We start from the raw sequence: 18,231 nt of genomic DNA on the forward strand, positions 1-18,231 counted from the left end.
GTTTTAAGGGGCCTTTGCAAAAGTATTACATATTTGATTGCCATTCACCATGCAACTGACAGGATAAAATAAATTAGCTGAAATTGAAAGCTTTCCCATTGCAGTTAATATGAGACATTGTATGCTCACCTCCACTCTCAATGAGGACATCTAGAAGTTCATCCATCTGCTGGCTTCTGGTCATTTGCTGCAAGAAAATAACAATTATGTGTGAACTATCATTTGTTAATTGCTGTTTTAAAACAGATTTATGACACATCCCAAGGCTTTGTTTTGAAGATGTAAATATACAAACTGATATTAACCAGATTTTCAGTGAAGATCACATTCAAATGTGATGTACTTAAACTATTATTGTTACACTCAGACTTGTTGGCAAATGTTTTTTCCTGCAGGTGATACCAAGGACAGCAATCACTATAAAGTACATAATCCAGCTGGCCTATTTGAATCTGTTTCTGGAGGGCCACCATCCTGCAGAGTTTTGTTCCAACCCTGCTTGCTTACATGTCTGTAATTAGCTTGGTTTCCATCCACATATTTTTACGCAAATTTTAATGAATAGATAAAAAATGCTGAAAATAGACGGGGCCTGGGTAGATCAGCAAGTAAAGATGCTGACTACCACACCTGGAGTGTTTACACATTTAAAGACATTTACCGCATGATTTTCTAGATGCGCTTTAAAAAGTGATGTGACTGCCTCATCAAATCAATTGATTAAATATAAATTTAAATCATTCACAATTAGACTAATAGCAGACCAATATCATTGCAGTTCATAGCAAATGTTGCTCTGGTCATTCTGAAATGCTGGAGCCAAAGCCTGTCATCAAAATTATTGGCTACTATTGCCTGACATGCTGTCGCTCCCAGACATAAAGCATCTGCCATTGATTGTTTGCAAAAATAAAGTTTGTTACAGTGTTTTGTCTGCGCACTTTAGACAGCAAGATATTTATTCAATTTTAGAAAAAGGCCACAGGGGGTTTATTATGAATAATGAAGTTTCCTGAGAAATGCAAGCTTGTAGTACTACCTGTTTACTCCAGAGGGCAATAAATGAAACTTCAGCTGTTACGTTCAACTAACGAGCAGTTTATACAATGAAGAAAACAACCATCCAGCAGCAGAATAACACAAACATGCATTACGTTCTTGCATTCAAAACACTTGATGGAGCGCAAATTCGAACTAAGGGATCTCAAGATGTGTTCTAAGTATTAAACTATATTTAACTTGACACAGTGACCTAAAAATGTATGTTTATGACGCAATGCACCCGAGACGCTACACAAGCATGTCTGATGCAGGTATACATTGACGGGTCCTTAAACAAGCCCTCATAATAAATCTCTAACTGATTGACAAATTCACTTGTGTAATGGATTGCTGTGAACTGTGTGCCAATGATTGACTTATGATCAATAATATGGTAGTAAACAATACATTGTATTCTAAAGCCGCTTTTTGTATTGTTTATCAATGATTAACTCTTAAGCCACAAGAATTTAATGCATTTTAATTATCTGAATATGTAGTATTATATATATATATATATATATATATATATATATATATATATATATATATATATATATATATATATATATTATTTTTTAATAGATAATATTTATTTTAAATATTTTAAAGATAACTATTTATAAATATTTAATCATTATATATTGAATTATTTTTATATGAGGGACTTTTTCAGCAAATATTTTTATATGCGAATAATCACGATTAATTCATCGGGACACCATGTAATTAATTCGTTTAAAAAATTTGAATCGATTGACAGCCCTATACACAGGCTTTAATGCCAAAGTATACTTCGGTTGTCCACATTGCTGATCACTCTATGCACAGTATGCGTGTCACAATATGCTGGAATGTCCGCACATGGCCCAGATTTTCTCGATATTGTCGGTGCATCCGCCAGCTGCTGACTGTACTAAAAAAAGTAACACAAAGCATTGTCGTGCCATGCATCACCTTTCAAAGTATACTCTATTGACCATGAGTGAATACAAACATTTTCAAAATAGTATACTTTGAAAGGCAACATGGTCGACCAGGCAATGTGGAAAAACTAAGTATACCCAAGCCTTTACAAGTCATGCACTTTAGTAAAAATACTTATATGTCATAAGATAGCATTGCTTAAGGAACAGGGTAAAAAGTGAGTGTTAATTTACTGATTATCTGCTGTTTTACTATTTGTGTGATAGTTAAGTCATTGATGTAATGCCTCTTGTGTTCATTTCACCAGAAAACCGCATACGTTTCACATAATAAAAGGTATAGTAACAGAATTATAAGAGACCAGCTTGTTTATTTTTTATTTTGTACCAATTTCACTGGAAGTTATGAGGGATGGAAACTCTCAAATTGTTCTTGGGATATTCCAATTGTTTGCATTAATTTGCAATAAGGAAACCTGACAGTTGTCTATTAATCCTCCCATTAACATGTCAGGTGTGTTTGATTAGGGTTGGGGCGAAACTCTAGTGCCCCTCCAGGAGTAGGTTTGATTAGCCCCACAATACAGCATTTGATACTTTCCGCACCACTAACGCTGCCTCATAAGTTCCTCTTTAGCAAGAATTTTAGAAAAGCTCTTTTATTAAAAGAAAGCCAGAAAGCTATTTTTGGGGATACAACAGTGTGCAGTGTGAGAGCAGAGGAGTGCACTCTGCAGGGGGAAGAGGAGAGGAGGGAGCCAGAAATTATTGCAGGGAGCTGGGCTGAGCTAATCTTGGGGCTGCTTTACCTGTTTTACAGCATCCTCATAGCATGGGGGCTGTTTAGTGTTGGATGCAGAAGAATCTGAACTACAGAAGGCAGTGGTGGGAGACTTTGGGTCAACGTGCCTGGGAGAGTGCAAAATTGCCTCCTATAGGAGGAGACATGGGGAAATGTTAAACCTCTGAAGAGGAAGAGGGACTAGAGAAAGAGAATGTTCTAAAGGGTCTCTTTGATGTGTGGCAGACACCGTTTGTATGTTTGGGCCATGTGCAGGGGGGCACCAAAGGTTTCCTGTGCTCTCTTTCTGGTTGTTTAGGAAATCTATCATATCGCTCTTGGAGATGGTGTAAACTCTGGCCGAATGACAATAAATAAAAAAGACATTACACACCTCCTTGTGTGAGAGCTTCCATATGTTTGGGCATGTGATGATCACATGACCACACTCATGTTCATTGAGGAGGACTTGTGACTTCTTATGATTAAACAGCTCAATGAATCGTAGCAATTCCAAGGTATGTTCATGAAGACACATGACTGCTATATCAAAATATTTGTGGAGACATATTTTAACGAGAAGCCATACTTTTATACATTTAAAGAATGGCAAGATCTCGTACAATGTATTTGAGACTTACTGTTGCAGGAGATGCAGAAAAGAAAAGAGTATGTGATGATTTCTCATGTGGGTTTTGTGCATGAATGAAGTTTGACCCACTGAATTAATTAGTTACACTTAATTAGTTCTTCACATACCTTTTGCTGTATGCTAGCACTCTTGGCCTTGGATGACGCTGTGGGGTTTAAGTTGCTCTCCACAGGGCTTGGGTATACAGGCTGCATGCTTCTTTGGTCAGATGGATATGAGCAGCTCACAGTTTGTCCAACATTTTTCTGTTGTAACTGTGAAAAAAGTATCAGAATTTTTTTTTTTATTATCTAGATTTTTTTTTTTTACATGGAGCCATGGTCGTACCATGTTTTTTGGACTTTGACATACCTTGGAGTTCCAATTAAATACCATGATATTCTTTGAGGTACATTGAAGTAGTATGTAAATACCTTGATATTATTTTAACTACATTGAACTACCATGTAAATACCATGGTATAATTTGGCCTACCTCGGAGTACCATGTAAATACCATACCATATCAAAGTACCATGACAGTCGTGTAATTTATGTAAGGGTATGAGACTATTATGTTGACTTGTGCAAATCAATTTCAAAAATGTACTATAAGTTTTCAGCTCTCTGCATGATGCCGGTACCTGCAAATTGCATGGTCTGGGTCCATTTTGAGGAAGTGGGTGAGAGCAGCCATCTCTGCCCTGAGGAGGGGTCAGCATATAGGGATGACTGGGGGAGGAAGGCAAGCTGCTAGGCTGGGGGCTGCTGGAATTTTTGGTGACAGGGGAATCTTGAGGAGAGCACTGGGGGCTTAGGAAGGCTGAGAGGCCTGCAGGGCTTCCAGAGGAGGGCACCTCGAGGCAGTGAGAAGCATTGTGTAGGTTACAGTGACCTATCCCTTCCATGCAGGTATTGCTTGGGCCTCCTTTCAGCTGCTTAGATGAAAGAGGGCAGCTTGAAACCACATGCTCCTGTTTGACAGACACGCCATAAAACTGCTGCATCTGGGATGGTGGCTGGAGATGCATCAGATGTTGTGATGGTGGTACTGGTGGTAGGGCAGGGCATTCTTGCAGGCTGTGAGCACGCTTCCTCTTGTGAAGCTGCATCCGCAGCTCCTCCACCTGCCTCTGCTCTTGGTGGAGCTTCCATGTGAGCTCCTCAATCACCTTTTGCTTTTCCACCAACATCTTGTCCTTCTCTGCATCTAGGCCCAGGGGCTCTAGACCTGCCTGGGTCTCCCCACGCAGGCAACCTGATCCTAGGGCACTCGCCATGCTCTGGCCCTCATCCGTGCTCAGCTGAGCAGGGGAGAGCTGAAGGCCAAATTGTGGAGAAGACATTGTGACATCACTGAAGCTGTCAGGTAGGGAGCCGCTGACAGAGAGATCAGAAGAGGCTGGTGAGATGGGTGGGGTGGAGCTTGTGCTGCAGAAGGGGTAGTAGCCACCACCGTGAGACATGACACTTGAGGAGCTTGTGGATTGGTAGGATGAAAGAGATCCTGTGGGGGTCACTGGGAAGGTTACAGTGCTGATGTCTCCAGAGCTGGCTGGAGAACTGGAGCTGGAGTCTTTAAAGGGTCGCAGTCTTTCTATTAGAGCTGTTTTAGTGCCAGACACAGGCATGCCGCGTATTCTCAGTTGTTGCCTTAGCTCAGATACCTGCCAGCACAGAAATTAATTAATTCAAACATGAACCTAAAACATTTCTTCTGTCATTCTTTTTTAAAAGAATTGTTTTGTTGTTGTTGGTTTTTAAATGACGATTGAAAGTGAGTGCATTCTTTATATGGTGGGCTCCAAAATTCTGAGACCTTGATGGCACAATGGTTATAGCTCACAGATCAGCTCTGGCAGGATTCAAACCTACAACCATTCGTTTACCAGGCCAGATCAACTACCCCAAACCACCTTCCATATAAGTGCATAGCACCTACCTTCAAGTCATCTAGGTTAGCAGGCAAAGGCCCTGGTCTGACTGGGGTGAGGCAGGTGGCATTGCAGAAGGTGGTCTTCACAGGAGATGAGGAGCTGCTGTTAATGCCACTAGTTGGTCCATTTGAACAACATGATGTTTGTTGTTCACTTGATTGCCTGTTAAACAGAAAGAAATACACTTAATTAAATGACACACAAATCAGTAGTAGATGTACTAGTTCTGTCGTCTGACAACAATGTCTTACCACTCCTTAGAAAAACATTCAGAAAAATTAAAACATACAAGAATTTCCTGTAGTTCCAAGCATGTGCCATGAAAATGATACTGAGTGTATATATATATATATATATATATATATATATATATATATATATATATATATATATATATATATATATATATTGGTAGATGATATTTTTCACCCTAGTGCAAAGAAAGGTCAATGCTGTGGCAGATGCTATTTGCACTCCTAATTAAATACAAACAGACATTGCAAGGGCATCACTGCAGCTTGTTTATTGTGTTTATGTAGAGTCCCACAGACACACTACACCTACCTCTAAACCTAACCCTACACACCTTTCTAACCTAACTTACATTTACACAAGTTATCCATGGTTTTACTACAGTAACTATAGTTTACTCATGGATTTTTTTAGTAAAGTAATTGTAACAACAAAATTAAACTTAACTAAAATTAATGGTTACTATATTAATACCATATTATAGTAACAACATGTTTAATTTAATCAAAACTATAGCTCCAACCAAATAACATGGTAACTACAATATAACTATAGAAAACCTAACTTTGTATTGATTTTTACATATTAAAGTATTTATCTAAATGTGCATATACTCTATATACAGGGTTGGGGAGTAACAGAATACATGTAATGTGATTACGTATTTCAAATACAAAATACAAGTAACTGTATTCCACTACAGTTACAATTTAAATAATTGGTAATTCGAATACAGTTACATTCAAAAAGTATTTTGATTACTGAAGAGATTACTTTGCATTTTATTGTCATTTGTTTTATTTAATATTTAGGCCTTTCAGATGGAAAACATTTAAATTATGTGATCCAAAGTGCATTTGAACAGCAGTGAAACATTTTACTATGATTTGTTACATTCATACGAGCAGACAGAGAAGTAAGTTTGGAGCAGAAGAAATATAAATAAACCTTGTGTAAATTGTCAGCTTTACGCTAAGCTAAAATGCTATTTCTAGCCATTTTACTTGCACATTTGAACTGGCATGATCATATTGTTTTATCAAGAAAATTCACGTTAGGGGGCCTAGGTAGCTCAGCGATTAAAGACGCTGACTACATCCCTGGAGTCCTGCGTTCAAATCCAAGGCATGCTGAGTGATTCCAGCCAGGTCTCCTAAGCAACCAAATTGGCCTGGTTGCGAGGGAGGGTTGAGTCACATGGGGTAACCTCCTCATGGTTGCTATAATGTGGGGCACGAGGTGAGTTGAGCGTGGATGCCGCAGAGAATGGCGTGAAGCCTCCAAACGCACTATGTCTCCACGATAATGCGCTCAACAAGCCACGTGATAAGATGCGCGGATTGACGGTCTCAGACGCGGAGGCAACTGAGATTCGTTCTCTGCCAACCATATTGAGGCAAGTCAGTACACCACCATGAGGACTTAGAGCACATTGGAATTGGGCATTCCAAAGTGGGGAGAAAAAAAGAATCACTTTATATCATAATTTATTTTTTCCTATAAGACCTTTTGATATTTGGGTAAAAATCGTATTCTCAATAATAATTTTACAGGAAAACAATACAAAAATTATCTAAAAATCCTATAAACAAGAACAATTGAATGAATCTTGTTTTAGAAACAACACTGCATAAGATATTTAGGTTTTTCAGAGAATGTATTTTTAACATGTGTAATTTGTCTTACTGCACTGGCAGAGATTTTATAGTCAAAAGAAGTGAAAAAAATCTTCCAGTGCTGAAGAAGTAATCTAAAGTATTTAGAATACATTACTGACCTTGAGTAATCTAACGAAATACATTATAAATGACATTTTACAGCATGTATTCTGTGATCTGTAGTGGAAAACATTTCAAAATTAACCCTCCCAACCCTGTATATATATATATATATATATATATATATATATATATATATATATATATATATATATATATTGTGCCAGATGTGGTCTTCTGCTTTTGTAGCCCATCTGCCTTAAGGTTCGACATGTTGTGCATTCTATGACGATATTCTTCTCACTACAATTGTACAGAGTGGTCATCTAAGTTACCGTGGCCTTTCTGTCAGCTCGAATCAGTCTGGCCATTATCTGTTGACCTCTCTCATCAACAAGGTGTTTCTGTATGCAGAACTGCCACTCTGGCACCATTCTGAGTAAACTCTAGAGACTGTTGTGTGTGGAAATCCAAGGAGATCAACAGTTACAGAAATACTCAGACTAGCCCGTCTGGCACTAACAATCATACCACAGTCAAAATCACTGAGATAATTTTTTTTCCCCCATTATGATGGTTGATGTGAACATTAACTGAAGCTCCTGACCCGTATCTGAATGATTTTATGCATTGCACTGCTGCCACACAATTGGCTGTTTAGATAATCACATGAATAAGTAGGTGTACAGATTTACCTAATAAAGTGGTCGGTGACTAGTCAGTGAGTGACATATATTGTTAAAAAAGTAATGGGACACTAATTTGCACCCTATTTCCCATTCAACTAAAGCGTCTTATATTCTTGGTAAATAACAGCATCTGCCAGTGATCATACACAGGACTCACTTATTTGGTGTGTGTTGGTTCAAGGTGTGGTAGCTAAAGCTCTGGCTCTGTGGATACTGGTGCTGGTGGGGGTGAGAGTGATGCTGGTGTTTCTGCTGGCTGAGAATCTGTAACTGCAGGAAGAGCTGCTGCTGCTGCAGAAGACGAGCATATGCAGAGTCCATGGGTGGAGGAGGAGATTTCTCTGCCTTCTGGTCTGGTGGGATGTACTGGTGGTACTTGAGTTTCTTCACTTTAGGCTTGATATCTTTGGGCTTCTTGTGGCGGTTCTTGTCGGACATTTTGGACTCCTTTGATCAATGAGAAAGAAAAAAACTGTCAATTCAGATATTCCATGTTTTCTTAAACTTTGTAATTAAAGGTTAGTTTTATTGGTGACCTCTGCTATAGTAAAAGCAATGACTGTTGTCAAACAGATCTCCTTTCATCTTTCATTGGTTGGATAAACAGATAATCCCACCCCCAAACATTGGTTGAGCCAATGTTGCTATGTTGGACTGGTTGAGATGCTTAAACAAACAATGTAATGAACCATCTTTGTTTTTGATTGTAAATGGCAGAGAAGTTGCCTAGTCCTACCTTGACAATTGCAGGGACTGGTATTGGTGGAGTTGCCTGGTTTTTCGTCACATGTGCGTTGTCCTCTTGGTTTTGATTAGTGGCGTCTTTGTTCTGAGATCCCTTAAGAATAGTCAAATGATTATTAGATAATTGTATTATGTTATACTATATTATAATCTAATATAATAAATTAAATAATTAAATGACAAATATTTTCTGTTGCTTCTGCAACTGAAGATAGGCTTTATAAAAGGGTATTACACTAACAAAGCTGGTACCCATACAACATTGTTTATACAAGATTTACACATATTTTCTCTTTACTTTCCATTTTAAAAGTACACATTAGGTGATTATTATTAAACATGTGCATAATTTACTGCTTTCACCACTAGACATCCACAATGTTAAAACAAATATTCCCAACTCGTTCACGCTTTCGCTGCACGTGATCTCAGTAATACTTCATGATTTCATGCCAGGGCTGGCACCTGACAGCAATAGCGAGTCATTTATTATGCCTGTGGCCAAAGAATGGGCAATCATTCTAATGGCTGAAGCAATGTTGCAAAAGCAACAAGCACATTACACTTTTCACTGTGTAAGTAACACACTGGCATGCTGAACTGGGCCCTGAGTCAAAGTCCTGTCATCCCGTGCTTAACGGCTCCTCAAGAGTCTGAGCAGAACACTGTAGTTCCCATTTTGACCACAGGGGGAAAACCTTTCTAAGACACTGCTTACTGTTTTCAACAAATCAGCGGTTCACAAATGGTTTTGCTTCAGGGCCTAGGTTTTATCTAGTGGTACAACACAGTACAAAAATAGTTTATTATACTAGTTAAACAAATTGTCCTCAAATAGGAACATTGAAGTGTATTACAATAACCATAGGAGCAATAATATGCAAAATTATTTATATGCCTTTATAGGCTGAATAGGAAAACAGAAAATTGTGTAAAAATAATAAAATATAAAAAACAGCAGAAGTGTGATTTACAAACCTAACACGAGTAATTAGCCACATTACCAAGTGATATTTTAAAATACTGTATAGTTTGATTGTGCACCTGGCCATGAAGTCATCAACAAAAGGGGAAGTATTTTGTCCCTAATCCTACATATTTATTTAACTATCCTAAGTTAACAATGCATGATTATAATGGTATCTTTGCATTTAGCATTGTTTTTACCTGCTTTTCTGTGACCCTTTCAAATCAGACCATGGGCAGACCCAGGCAGAATTTGAACTTATATATATATATATATATATATATATATATATATATATATATATAGTTCCAGATTTGGCCACTGGGGGCCAGTTTGGAAATTCTAAAAGTATATAGCGATTTTAGCAGTCAACCCTGCTGAAAAGACCAGCTTAACCAGCATGGAATTCCCATTGGTTTATGCCAGTAAGTGCTGGTTTGGTTCTGGTCTAGCTGGTGGACCAGCATAGCCATGCTTTTCACCAGCAAAACCTAGCTAGTGAAGCTGGATGACCAGCATGGTCTTTCTGATGAAGCTGGATAAGCTATTTTAAAAGCTTGGTGGGGTCAATAGCATACCAGAATTCTATGCTGTGGAACCAGCACCCAAAACACAACATAAGATGGTGACCAGCAATGATGGTCTTTTCTGCAGGAAAAATATTCAACCTCCTGACTCTGATTTTTTTCAGTATGTTCAGTCTGAATATATAGAATATTTTTATCATTGTTGGACAGTGCAGTGTTTCACCTGGCAAATGCTGGTCAGTGTAGGGGAGGGCGAACCACTAGTCTTGTTCTCTGGGAGGGGATCGGAAGAGCCCTGTGACTCTTCACTGTGGGGCTGCTCAGGAGAGAGACTGTCACTGCTGCTGTCTTCCTCAAAAGCATATGAGTCCTCATGCTTGGGGTACTTCCCATGGTTCCCTAGGGAGAAAAGACATGGACAAATTAGTTTATTGGGATACAGAACTCGAATGCATTAAGATTAGCTTACATAGAATGATAAATCTAAGAAGCAAAACAAAGCAGGCCAAAGCAAAGATAAGAAAAAACGAATTTACAGAACCTCACAGCCCGCTAGTTCAACTAACTTGAAGTTAGACTGATTAACATCTTAACACAAGCAGTGTTTGAAAGAATTACAAGGCTCTGAAGTCTGTGTCTGTGTAAATATTTGACTAAAAGTCTTGCAGAGTATGTGCATGAGTCTGTTTGCGTCTGATTTTGCGAGTGTGTGGAGGGGGAATGTAAGAGCTATGAGCGAATGCCAGAAAGCTGCTCTGTCTTGTGCCATGGGCTCGATCCTGGCCATTGTTGAACACGTGCATTTCGATTGTCAATTGCACCTAGTTAAGCACTTGGGCCAGAGGTGCCTTGATGGCCACTTCAGAGTCGCGGGAGCACTGATAATCTACAGGTCAGACTATGGGGTCATGATAGGGCCAGTATGAGTTACTGTTGTTGAAGCTACTTTGAAACTGTAGCTCAGGGACTGAAAAAAATAAACTAATTGCTGTATGATTTCCTGTTTACTAATGTTTTGTAGTGCAAGTGCAAATTGGTACTTCATACATGTTGGATTTTCATAAAAACATGCATTTAGTAATCCTAAAATAGTCAGATTAGATTACCTAAAAGTGTAATCTAAAATATTAAATGACTGATTACAATTTTAGAAGTGCAATTTGTAATCAGTGCCAGATGACATTTCATGAGTAATCTACCAAACTCTAAAATAAACTAAATATAGCTTCAAAAGAAGACACTACATGTTTCTGTGTCGCTACACAACTACTTATTGAAAACAGTAGCCTCCTGCTGTAAAAGCTACACTATTATTAAAATAGCTGATCTACAATCATGCTACTGAAATATGTAGTTAAAGGGTAACTAAACCCTCAACCAACTTTTTTTAGTTAATGATCTGTAAGCATGGGGCTTTATTAGTACTGGTCATTGATTCAAGTAAATTTTTTGACATTTGTGTATAAAGTGTTTTAATTCTACAATATATGGTGTAAAAACGTCTGAGTGCTGCCCTCTTCAGGTTGAACGGTGGCTACTGCAGTTGAATTTTCCTATTGGCTGTTTGCGGTACTTCGTGATGTAAGCGGTGACAGCTGACGTAAGCAGGTTCCAGCTCACCACGCCAGATTCATGTACATGTCGTCTTGCGACCGTGTGAGGAATAATAATAACATAGAGTCTGACAACAGCTGTCAATTAATCTGTCACTACGAGTCTCAGGTGCCCCCCCCACCCCCCGGCTCAGCCCCGCACTCGGTTCGTTCCCTCTATCCCCGCCGGGGTCTGCCCACTTTTCCTGCATTTTCAAATATTTCTAGTGGGTGGAGTCAGACTCTGAGCAGGTGTTTAGTTACCCTTTAAGTTAGTAACGTCACTACTTTTAGATAGTTACTCCCCAAAACTGATTTGAGTGCATACTTAAGAGGGGAAAGTGTGTGTGTGTGTGTGTGTGTGTGTGTGTGTGTGTGTGTGTGTGTGTGTGTGTGTGTGTGTGTGTGTGTGTGTGTGTGTGCGTGTTTTTGTGATTTACGAGGACAATTTTGTAAGTTACAAACTGGTAATTACAAGGTTATTATGCTATAAATGTGATTTATGAGGACATTTATAGTGTCCCCATAATTCAAATCACTTAAAAATCGTACTAAACAATGTTTTATTGAAAATGTAAAAATGCAGAAAGTTTTCTGTGATGATTAGGTTTAGGGGTTGTGTTAGGTTTAGAGGATAGAATCTATAGTTTATACAGTATAAAAGTCATTATGTCTATGGAAAGTCCTCATAATGATAGGTAGACCAAAGTGTGTGTGTGTGTGTGTGTGTGTGTGTGTGTGTGTGTGTGTGTGTGTGTGTGTGTGTGTGTGTGTGTGTGTGTGTGTGTGTTTAAATCTAAGCATGTGACCTGCCAAGAGTGGAGAGGCTGGTTTCAATCATGTCAAGCACACTTTACACTTGTGTGCTGGGCACACACTGGGAAATGTGTGTGTTATTTCCTTCAGTTGTTGATGTTGGACTGGCCTGTGCATTATAACATAGCCAAGGAAGCACCTGACTACTGCCTGTCCACTTGTACCATCTTGGATCTTCTGAGACAGTTGTGTTTAGAAAGAAAATGTACCATATTGCTCCTAATCCATCTACGCAATGCATTTTTAATTGACTTTTTTCTTTACTTTTTATCACTCTTTGTATTTAAAGGCAGGGGATTTCTGCTATTTTAGAAGGGGAACAGAATCAAGAAATGTTGAAAGCCAGATTCAAACTTGCACCACATGCATGAGCACCATGAATCAAGGTGTCAGAGCATTTGCACTCATTTGAAATGAAAATGTATTTAGTTGTTTTTACAACTGCGGTCTTCACCAGAACAGTACTGCAGGGGTCCACCAATTATTGTTTGATCTTTTAACCAAATTTTTGTTAGTTGTTATTTAAAAATTATGAAAATGATGTTAACTTTAACCACAGCTAAAGTTAACAAGCTAAAGTTAAGTTACATGTTTCATTGTCCTTTCTACATTCAAATGTGTCAAATAAAATGATTAAATACTGTATATTATTTTATCATCAATAATGATCAATTTAAAGGATCCCGTGGAGTCCATGTCTCGATGGGTCAAGGCTGTTTTGGCGGCATGAGGGGGATCTACATGATATTAGGCAGGTGGTTTTAATGTTGTGGCTGATCGTGTGTGTGTATATATATATATATATATATATATATATATATATATATATATATGACTTCTTTTTTACTATGAAGTCACATTTTGGGATGGCTGTCTTAGGTAGCACCCCTGTTTTCTCAGACACCTTTGTAGGTGGTTTGGTGGAGCCATATAAATCATACCGAGTCAAAACAGAGAAATGAGGGGGACATTCATTTGATCTCCACTGTAAAGGGTGGATCTAAATACAGCTGCTGTTTGTCTCAATAAAGCATTTTCCTCTTCCAACAGAGGTAACATAAACTATTGCCCCTAGCCTCATGCCTGGCTTATGCAATACACTTACCGACAGCTCCAGTGGGAAAACACAAAATGTTGACATTGAGCATGTCTAAAAACATTGGCTTTGGGGGGATCTAAGGGGACAGCATACTGTGGTCGGACTACATAGTAAACACATTGCAAGTTAATGTCTGTAAGCATGAGCGGATGGCCTTTTAAATCAAACTGTGTTTGTTGAAGCACAGGTTAGGAGGATTTTAAGGAATCTCGCTTACCATAATTAGCTTGGAATTCTGAGCATTGATGGGATAGTCATCCATAGAATATACAAAATCAATTAAAATATTCTCTCATATAGTATTTCATTTTTTTTTTTTAATGTAAAACCTTATTTATTTGAACACCAGATGTTTTTTAGTTTTTGTTTCACTAAAATTATTCATAAAGCCTCTGTAGTGATTTAAAGGGGAAACTAATTGATTGGACAGACTTTAAAGAGGGTGCCAACGTTCATATTGCAATACTCCCTTGTAAATGGGTAGTTGCACCCATGAATGTATTTCATGATTATTGCCTGACCCATAGAATTATTTTTATTTACTTTTTTTTTTTTTTGTGACTAAGAAATTCTATTTGCATGTGAAATTAAAAACAGTACTTTCTCTGGGCACAGACGAGCTGCAGGTTCAATGTCGGTTTCAATATAGTTTTACTTACAGATCCTTCAACAATAAAGCAAAGAAAAAATTGCATCACATTGTAAAAGATTCATAAAAAAATCAATGCCGAAATGTGGCAATCAAAAATAAAAATTTTGGCAACTTTGTTTCAATAAATGGGGACTTGGGAGGAAGTTTGGAATTTTGAAACTTACAATATGTTTTAATAGCACAACAAACTCTTTTATCTCTTAAACTTGTTAGTGAAAACTATAGAATACATGAGCAAGTTACATTTTGGTTGCCTCAAATACCTTTCATAGCCGCCTCTTTAACAGTTGAATCAACAGGAATGATATTCTTCTCCACCAGCTCCAGTGGGCCTGGTCTGAGAGCTATTTTCTCATTAAGGTTGTCAGCGAGCCTGGCACGCTTAAGTTTTGTCTGCGAGTCTTGTGCGGGGCCTTCACTGGCCGGGTCTGCACAGTAAACAGAGTGTTGGTAAGCACTCCAAACCAGTATAATAATATAGCAGGCCTTCAAACACATACATGATGTAGCACTGGAGTCATTTCCAGAATAAACAGTTACTGTGTGAGCTTCCAAAGTCAGGGCACACCATCAGTCAGAGCGGATCATGCAAAACTCAGTCTGAAGTGTCAAAATGCTCCCACTGCAAACAGTCAGTCTGTAATGACTGCAGACAAAAACCAAGTGTTTTGTGTCTTTACGGAAAATACACTTTTAGATGTTGTAATTTTATTTGAATTATTCAGTGTATGTAACCATATGGCAAACATGTCTAGTTATTTTTTTTAATGTATTTTCAAATATATATAAATATATTGAAATGTATTTATATAAGTGTGTCTTGAATACATTTTAATTATTTAATTTTCCTAATATATATATATATATTCACGTAAATAATTAAAGAATTAAGTAGCATGTTTTGATGGTATATTGTCACTATAATTACACATTAGATTATTTTGTCAATTTCCAGTGCATTTAATCTATACATTTTATGTGTGTTCTATAATCAAATCTTGGTGTTCTAATTTTATTTACCCCAGAAGTACTTTTTTAAATATATTTTAAAATTTTAAGGTTTAAAAAAAAATTAAATGTATATATATTTTCATTTATAAAACTAACTTTCAACTGTGCTGTTAGCAACATATAGCTATAAAAAAAAAATCTATATTCATATAATGGCTATATTCTATATTTATAATTTATTTTGGTCAGATAAAAAAAATAATATATATATATATAACTATATATTTATATATACCAAATTTTTTTTTCATGTTTTTTTTTTTTTTACTTTTGGCAACTGCATATAAAATAAATAAGTAAAAGCCTATTTTTTAAGATTTATGCATTTCAATTTCATAACAAAATTCCATCAAATAACTTTTTTATTTTTTTGTAAAAACTAAATATTTAAAGTTTTATTAAGTGCAGTAGCGAGCACCAAAATGTCTTACCTTGTAGAATTCGCATGCTGATAAGTTCAGATTTCTCCGGTCTACTTCTGATTTTGTGTTTTAAGTAATCTCCAGTCTGCAAAATATTGACACAACTAATTAAAGCATTTGAATGTTTTCACACACAATACCAATACAACAAATCACCTGTTGTAATTTCAGAACATTACACCATCAAATTAAATCAAATTGAATTATTTAGCTATTTTGTGCAATTGTATATATCTGAGAGACATGCCGCATGCCACGTGACTTTGTTTTTGAAGGATTCTATGAGATAATGTTGCTTACAGTTCTAACCTTGGATCGCTCAAGACTTTTTCTCTGTTCATGGAATGCAGCCGGACTCTTCAAGGCTGGAAAAACAAATGGAAGAGAACTAAGTAAATGTGATACACTTTTATCTGTAAAGCTGTCTGTAAACACGCTGTCAATGAATCCTACATAAATCATTTTTGTTGGTACCTGATCTGACCCTGTGTATCTCCCATAAAGCTGAATTATAGTTCTGAACCAAATGCTAGCCTGACTGCTCCAAAGAAATGTAGACACAAGACACTTATTTAATGTTTTTTGAGTACATCAAATAGTTGTTGGGTCATATGTGAGGCCATGATTCCATAAATGTATAAAAAGCCCGATATTGACATTCAACACGTGGCTAACTTACTTTTACGTTATTTGAAACATTAGTTTTTTTACGGTTCTGGTCATATTTTCTACAATGTGTGTTTCAGCAAAGCAGCAGTTAGAGGACCTAAAAGCATAACACTGACCACCCACTTTTTTCAGGGGCATAATTTTCCCATTGATTTTCTCCATAGGAATTTCAAAATATTGTTCAATAAATTGATTGAAGCCTTAAATCAAACCAACCAGCTCCATGATGAATCATGACATTACAATATTTGATTCAAATAAAATGTATGCTAATCGAGAATAGATACAAGACTGTGCTTAAATTATTTTATGAGGAAACCAACTAATTATCATATGAAGCATTATTGATTCAAAAGCAAAAGTACAATATAAAACTAATGCATTATATTCATCATCATAGTTAGATTATAGTTTTCAAGTTTATGTATATTTATGTATATTTTTGTTTCCATTGAAAGTCTCTGATTGGTGAATCTCTCTTCATGATTATGGATATTGTAGCTCGTCACTGGGCATTTAGCTACTAAGCATGATTTTTCAAGCATGATATAATTGCTTAACATCAGAGATCATGATACAGTAGGTCTGTCTTGAAAGTGTTATAATTAAAATTAAATTCATCCTTGCATCCTTTTTTTTCTTCAATAAGAACAAGATACAAGAATTCAAAACACATGGAAAAGGGAAAATGTTAAATAAATTAAATCTAACCATTACAGCCATTTAAAGGCAAGACCTGACAAAGGACAATGGCAAACATGAGGGCTATACACACACACACACGGGTAATTGACAAACAAGAAACACATGGAAACAATTAGGAAGGGATCAGGAACACATTTTAGCACAAACACAAGAACATGGAAACAATTTGAAATCGTATTATTTGTTTATTTATGTTTTACTAATGATGTAGCAATCATTTATAAAGTGAGATACATTTTCACACGGTTATGCATACTATCATCACACTCGTTAAAATCGTCTGTTGTGTCAGACGTCTATGTGTTATTGGAAGAACTACATATCTACTTATGAAAGCTAAATGATGTATTATGATCCACTTCTATCTCTAGAACTATCTCTTTAGGTGGACCATAAGCCGGGAGATTAAAACACAAATGTTTGATTTCTGCACAACTAGTGTCACCAAACAGAATTGCAAAAATAGTACAATGGTCGTACAAACAAACAGTCCCGCCATTGGTCACGTGGTTATTGCTGTGTCAGGCTGGATCATCGCTCAAACAAACAGATGAATGTTTTGATAGGGCCCCAGAGTCACAGTGTGTTACACTTTTAAGTGAAATCAAAATACAATTGGCTTACTTATAGTTGATGCCGCATAAAGTATTAAGCTGGGATACATGAATTAATTTTACATAAAATATTATACTCTTCAGTTTTAAACAGATCATTGTTAGCTGCCATTAAATAGAGAGGTAACATTAGATTCTTCCACAGACCTTCTGACACAGTAAGTGCTCTGTAAGTGCTTACAGTCACCTACTGCTTTGATAGCCATGACTCATGCCACACAATGCAATTAAAGATACCAACATTAGGTCACTATGAGTTCACCGAGAGGGAGAGAGGGAGAGAGAGAGAGAGAGAGAGAGAGAGAGAGAGAGAGAGAGAGAGAGAGAGAGAGAGAGAGAGAGAGAGAGAGAGATACTTGGTCCCAGTATAAAGCAAACTATATCAGGTGTTTTTAACTACTATGTACTAACAATAAAATACAATACAACAAATGTATTT

At 37.0% G+C, this 18,231-nt stretch overlaps 1 protein-coding gene across 5 annotated transcripts in view; it reads right to left on the reverse strand.

Moving 5' to 3' along the window:
- Nucleotides 1-18,231, reverse strand: part of myocd (myocardin) — a 41,127-nt gene that overhangs the window by 5,509 nt on the left and 17,387 nt on the right. For 2 of the 5 annotated variants that reach the window (XM_052102410.1, XM_052102408.1), the window contains exons 3-13: nt 16,105-16,169; nt 15,814-15,889; nt 14,635-14,799; nt 10,436-10,611; nt 8,711-8,812; nt 8,132-8,421; nt 5,321-5,477; nt 4,023-5,045; nt 3,508-3,654; nt 2,777-2,899; nt 130-187 (exon numbers count right to left, since the gene is read on the reverse strand). In XM_052102410.1, the coding sequence (XP_051958370.1) occupies nt 130-187; nt 2,777-2,899; nt 3,508-3,654; nt 4,023-5,045; nt 5,321-5,477; nt 8,132-8,421; nt 8,711-8,812; nt 10,436-10,611; nt 14,635-14,799; nt 15,814-15,889; nt 16,105-16,169 (2,382 nt within the window). The remainder of the gene's footprint in view (nt 1-129; nt 188-2,776; nt 2,900-3,507; nt 3,655-4,022; nt 5,046-5,320; nt 5,478-8,131; nt 8,422-8,710; nt 8,813-10,435; nt 10,612-14,634; nt 14,800-15,813; nt 15,890-16,104; nt 16,170-18,231) is intronic. The other 3 variants (XM_052102412.1, XM_052102411.1, XM_052102409.1) reach the window with 2 other exon arrangements.

This window comes from Xyrauchen texanus, chromosome 33 (assembly GCF_025860055.1).
Source record: "Xyrauchen texanus isolate HMW12.3.18 chromosome 33, RBS_HiC_50CHRs, whole genome shotgun sequence".
In the NCBI taxonomy this organism is placed as follows: domain Eukaryota; kingdom Metazoa; phylum Chordata; class Actinopteri; order Cypriniformes; family Catostomidae; genus Xyrauchen; species Xyrauchen texanus.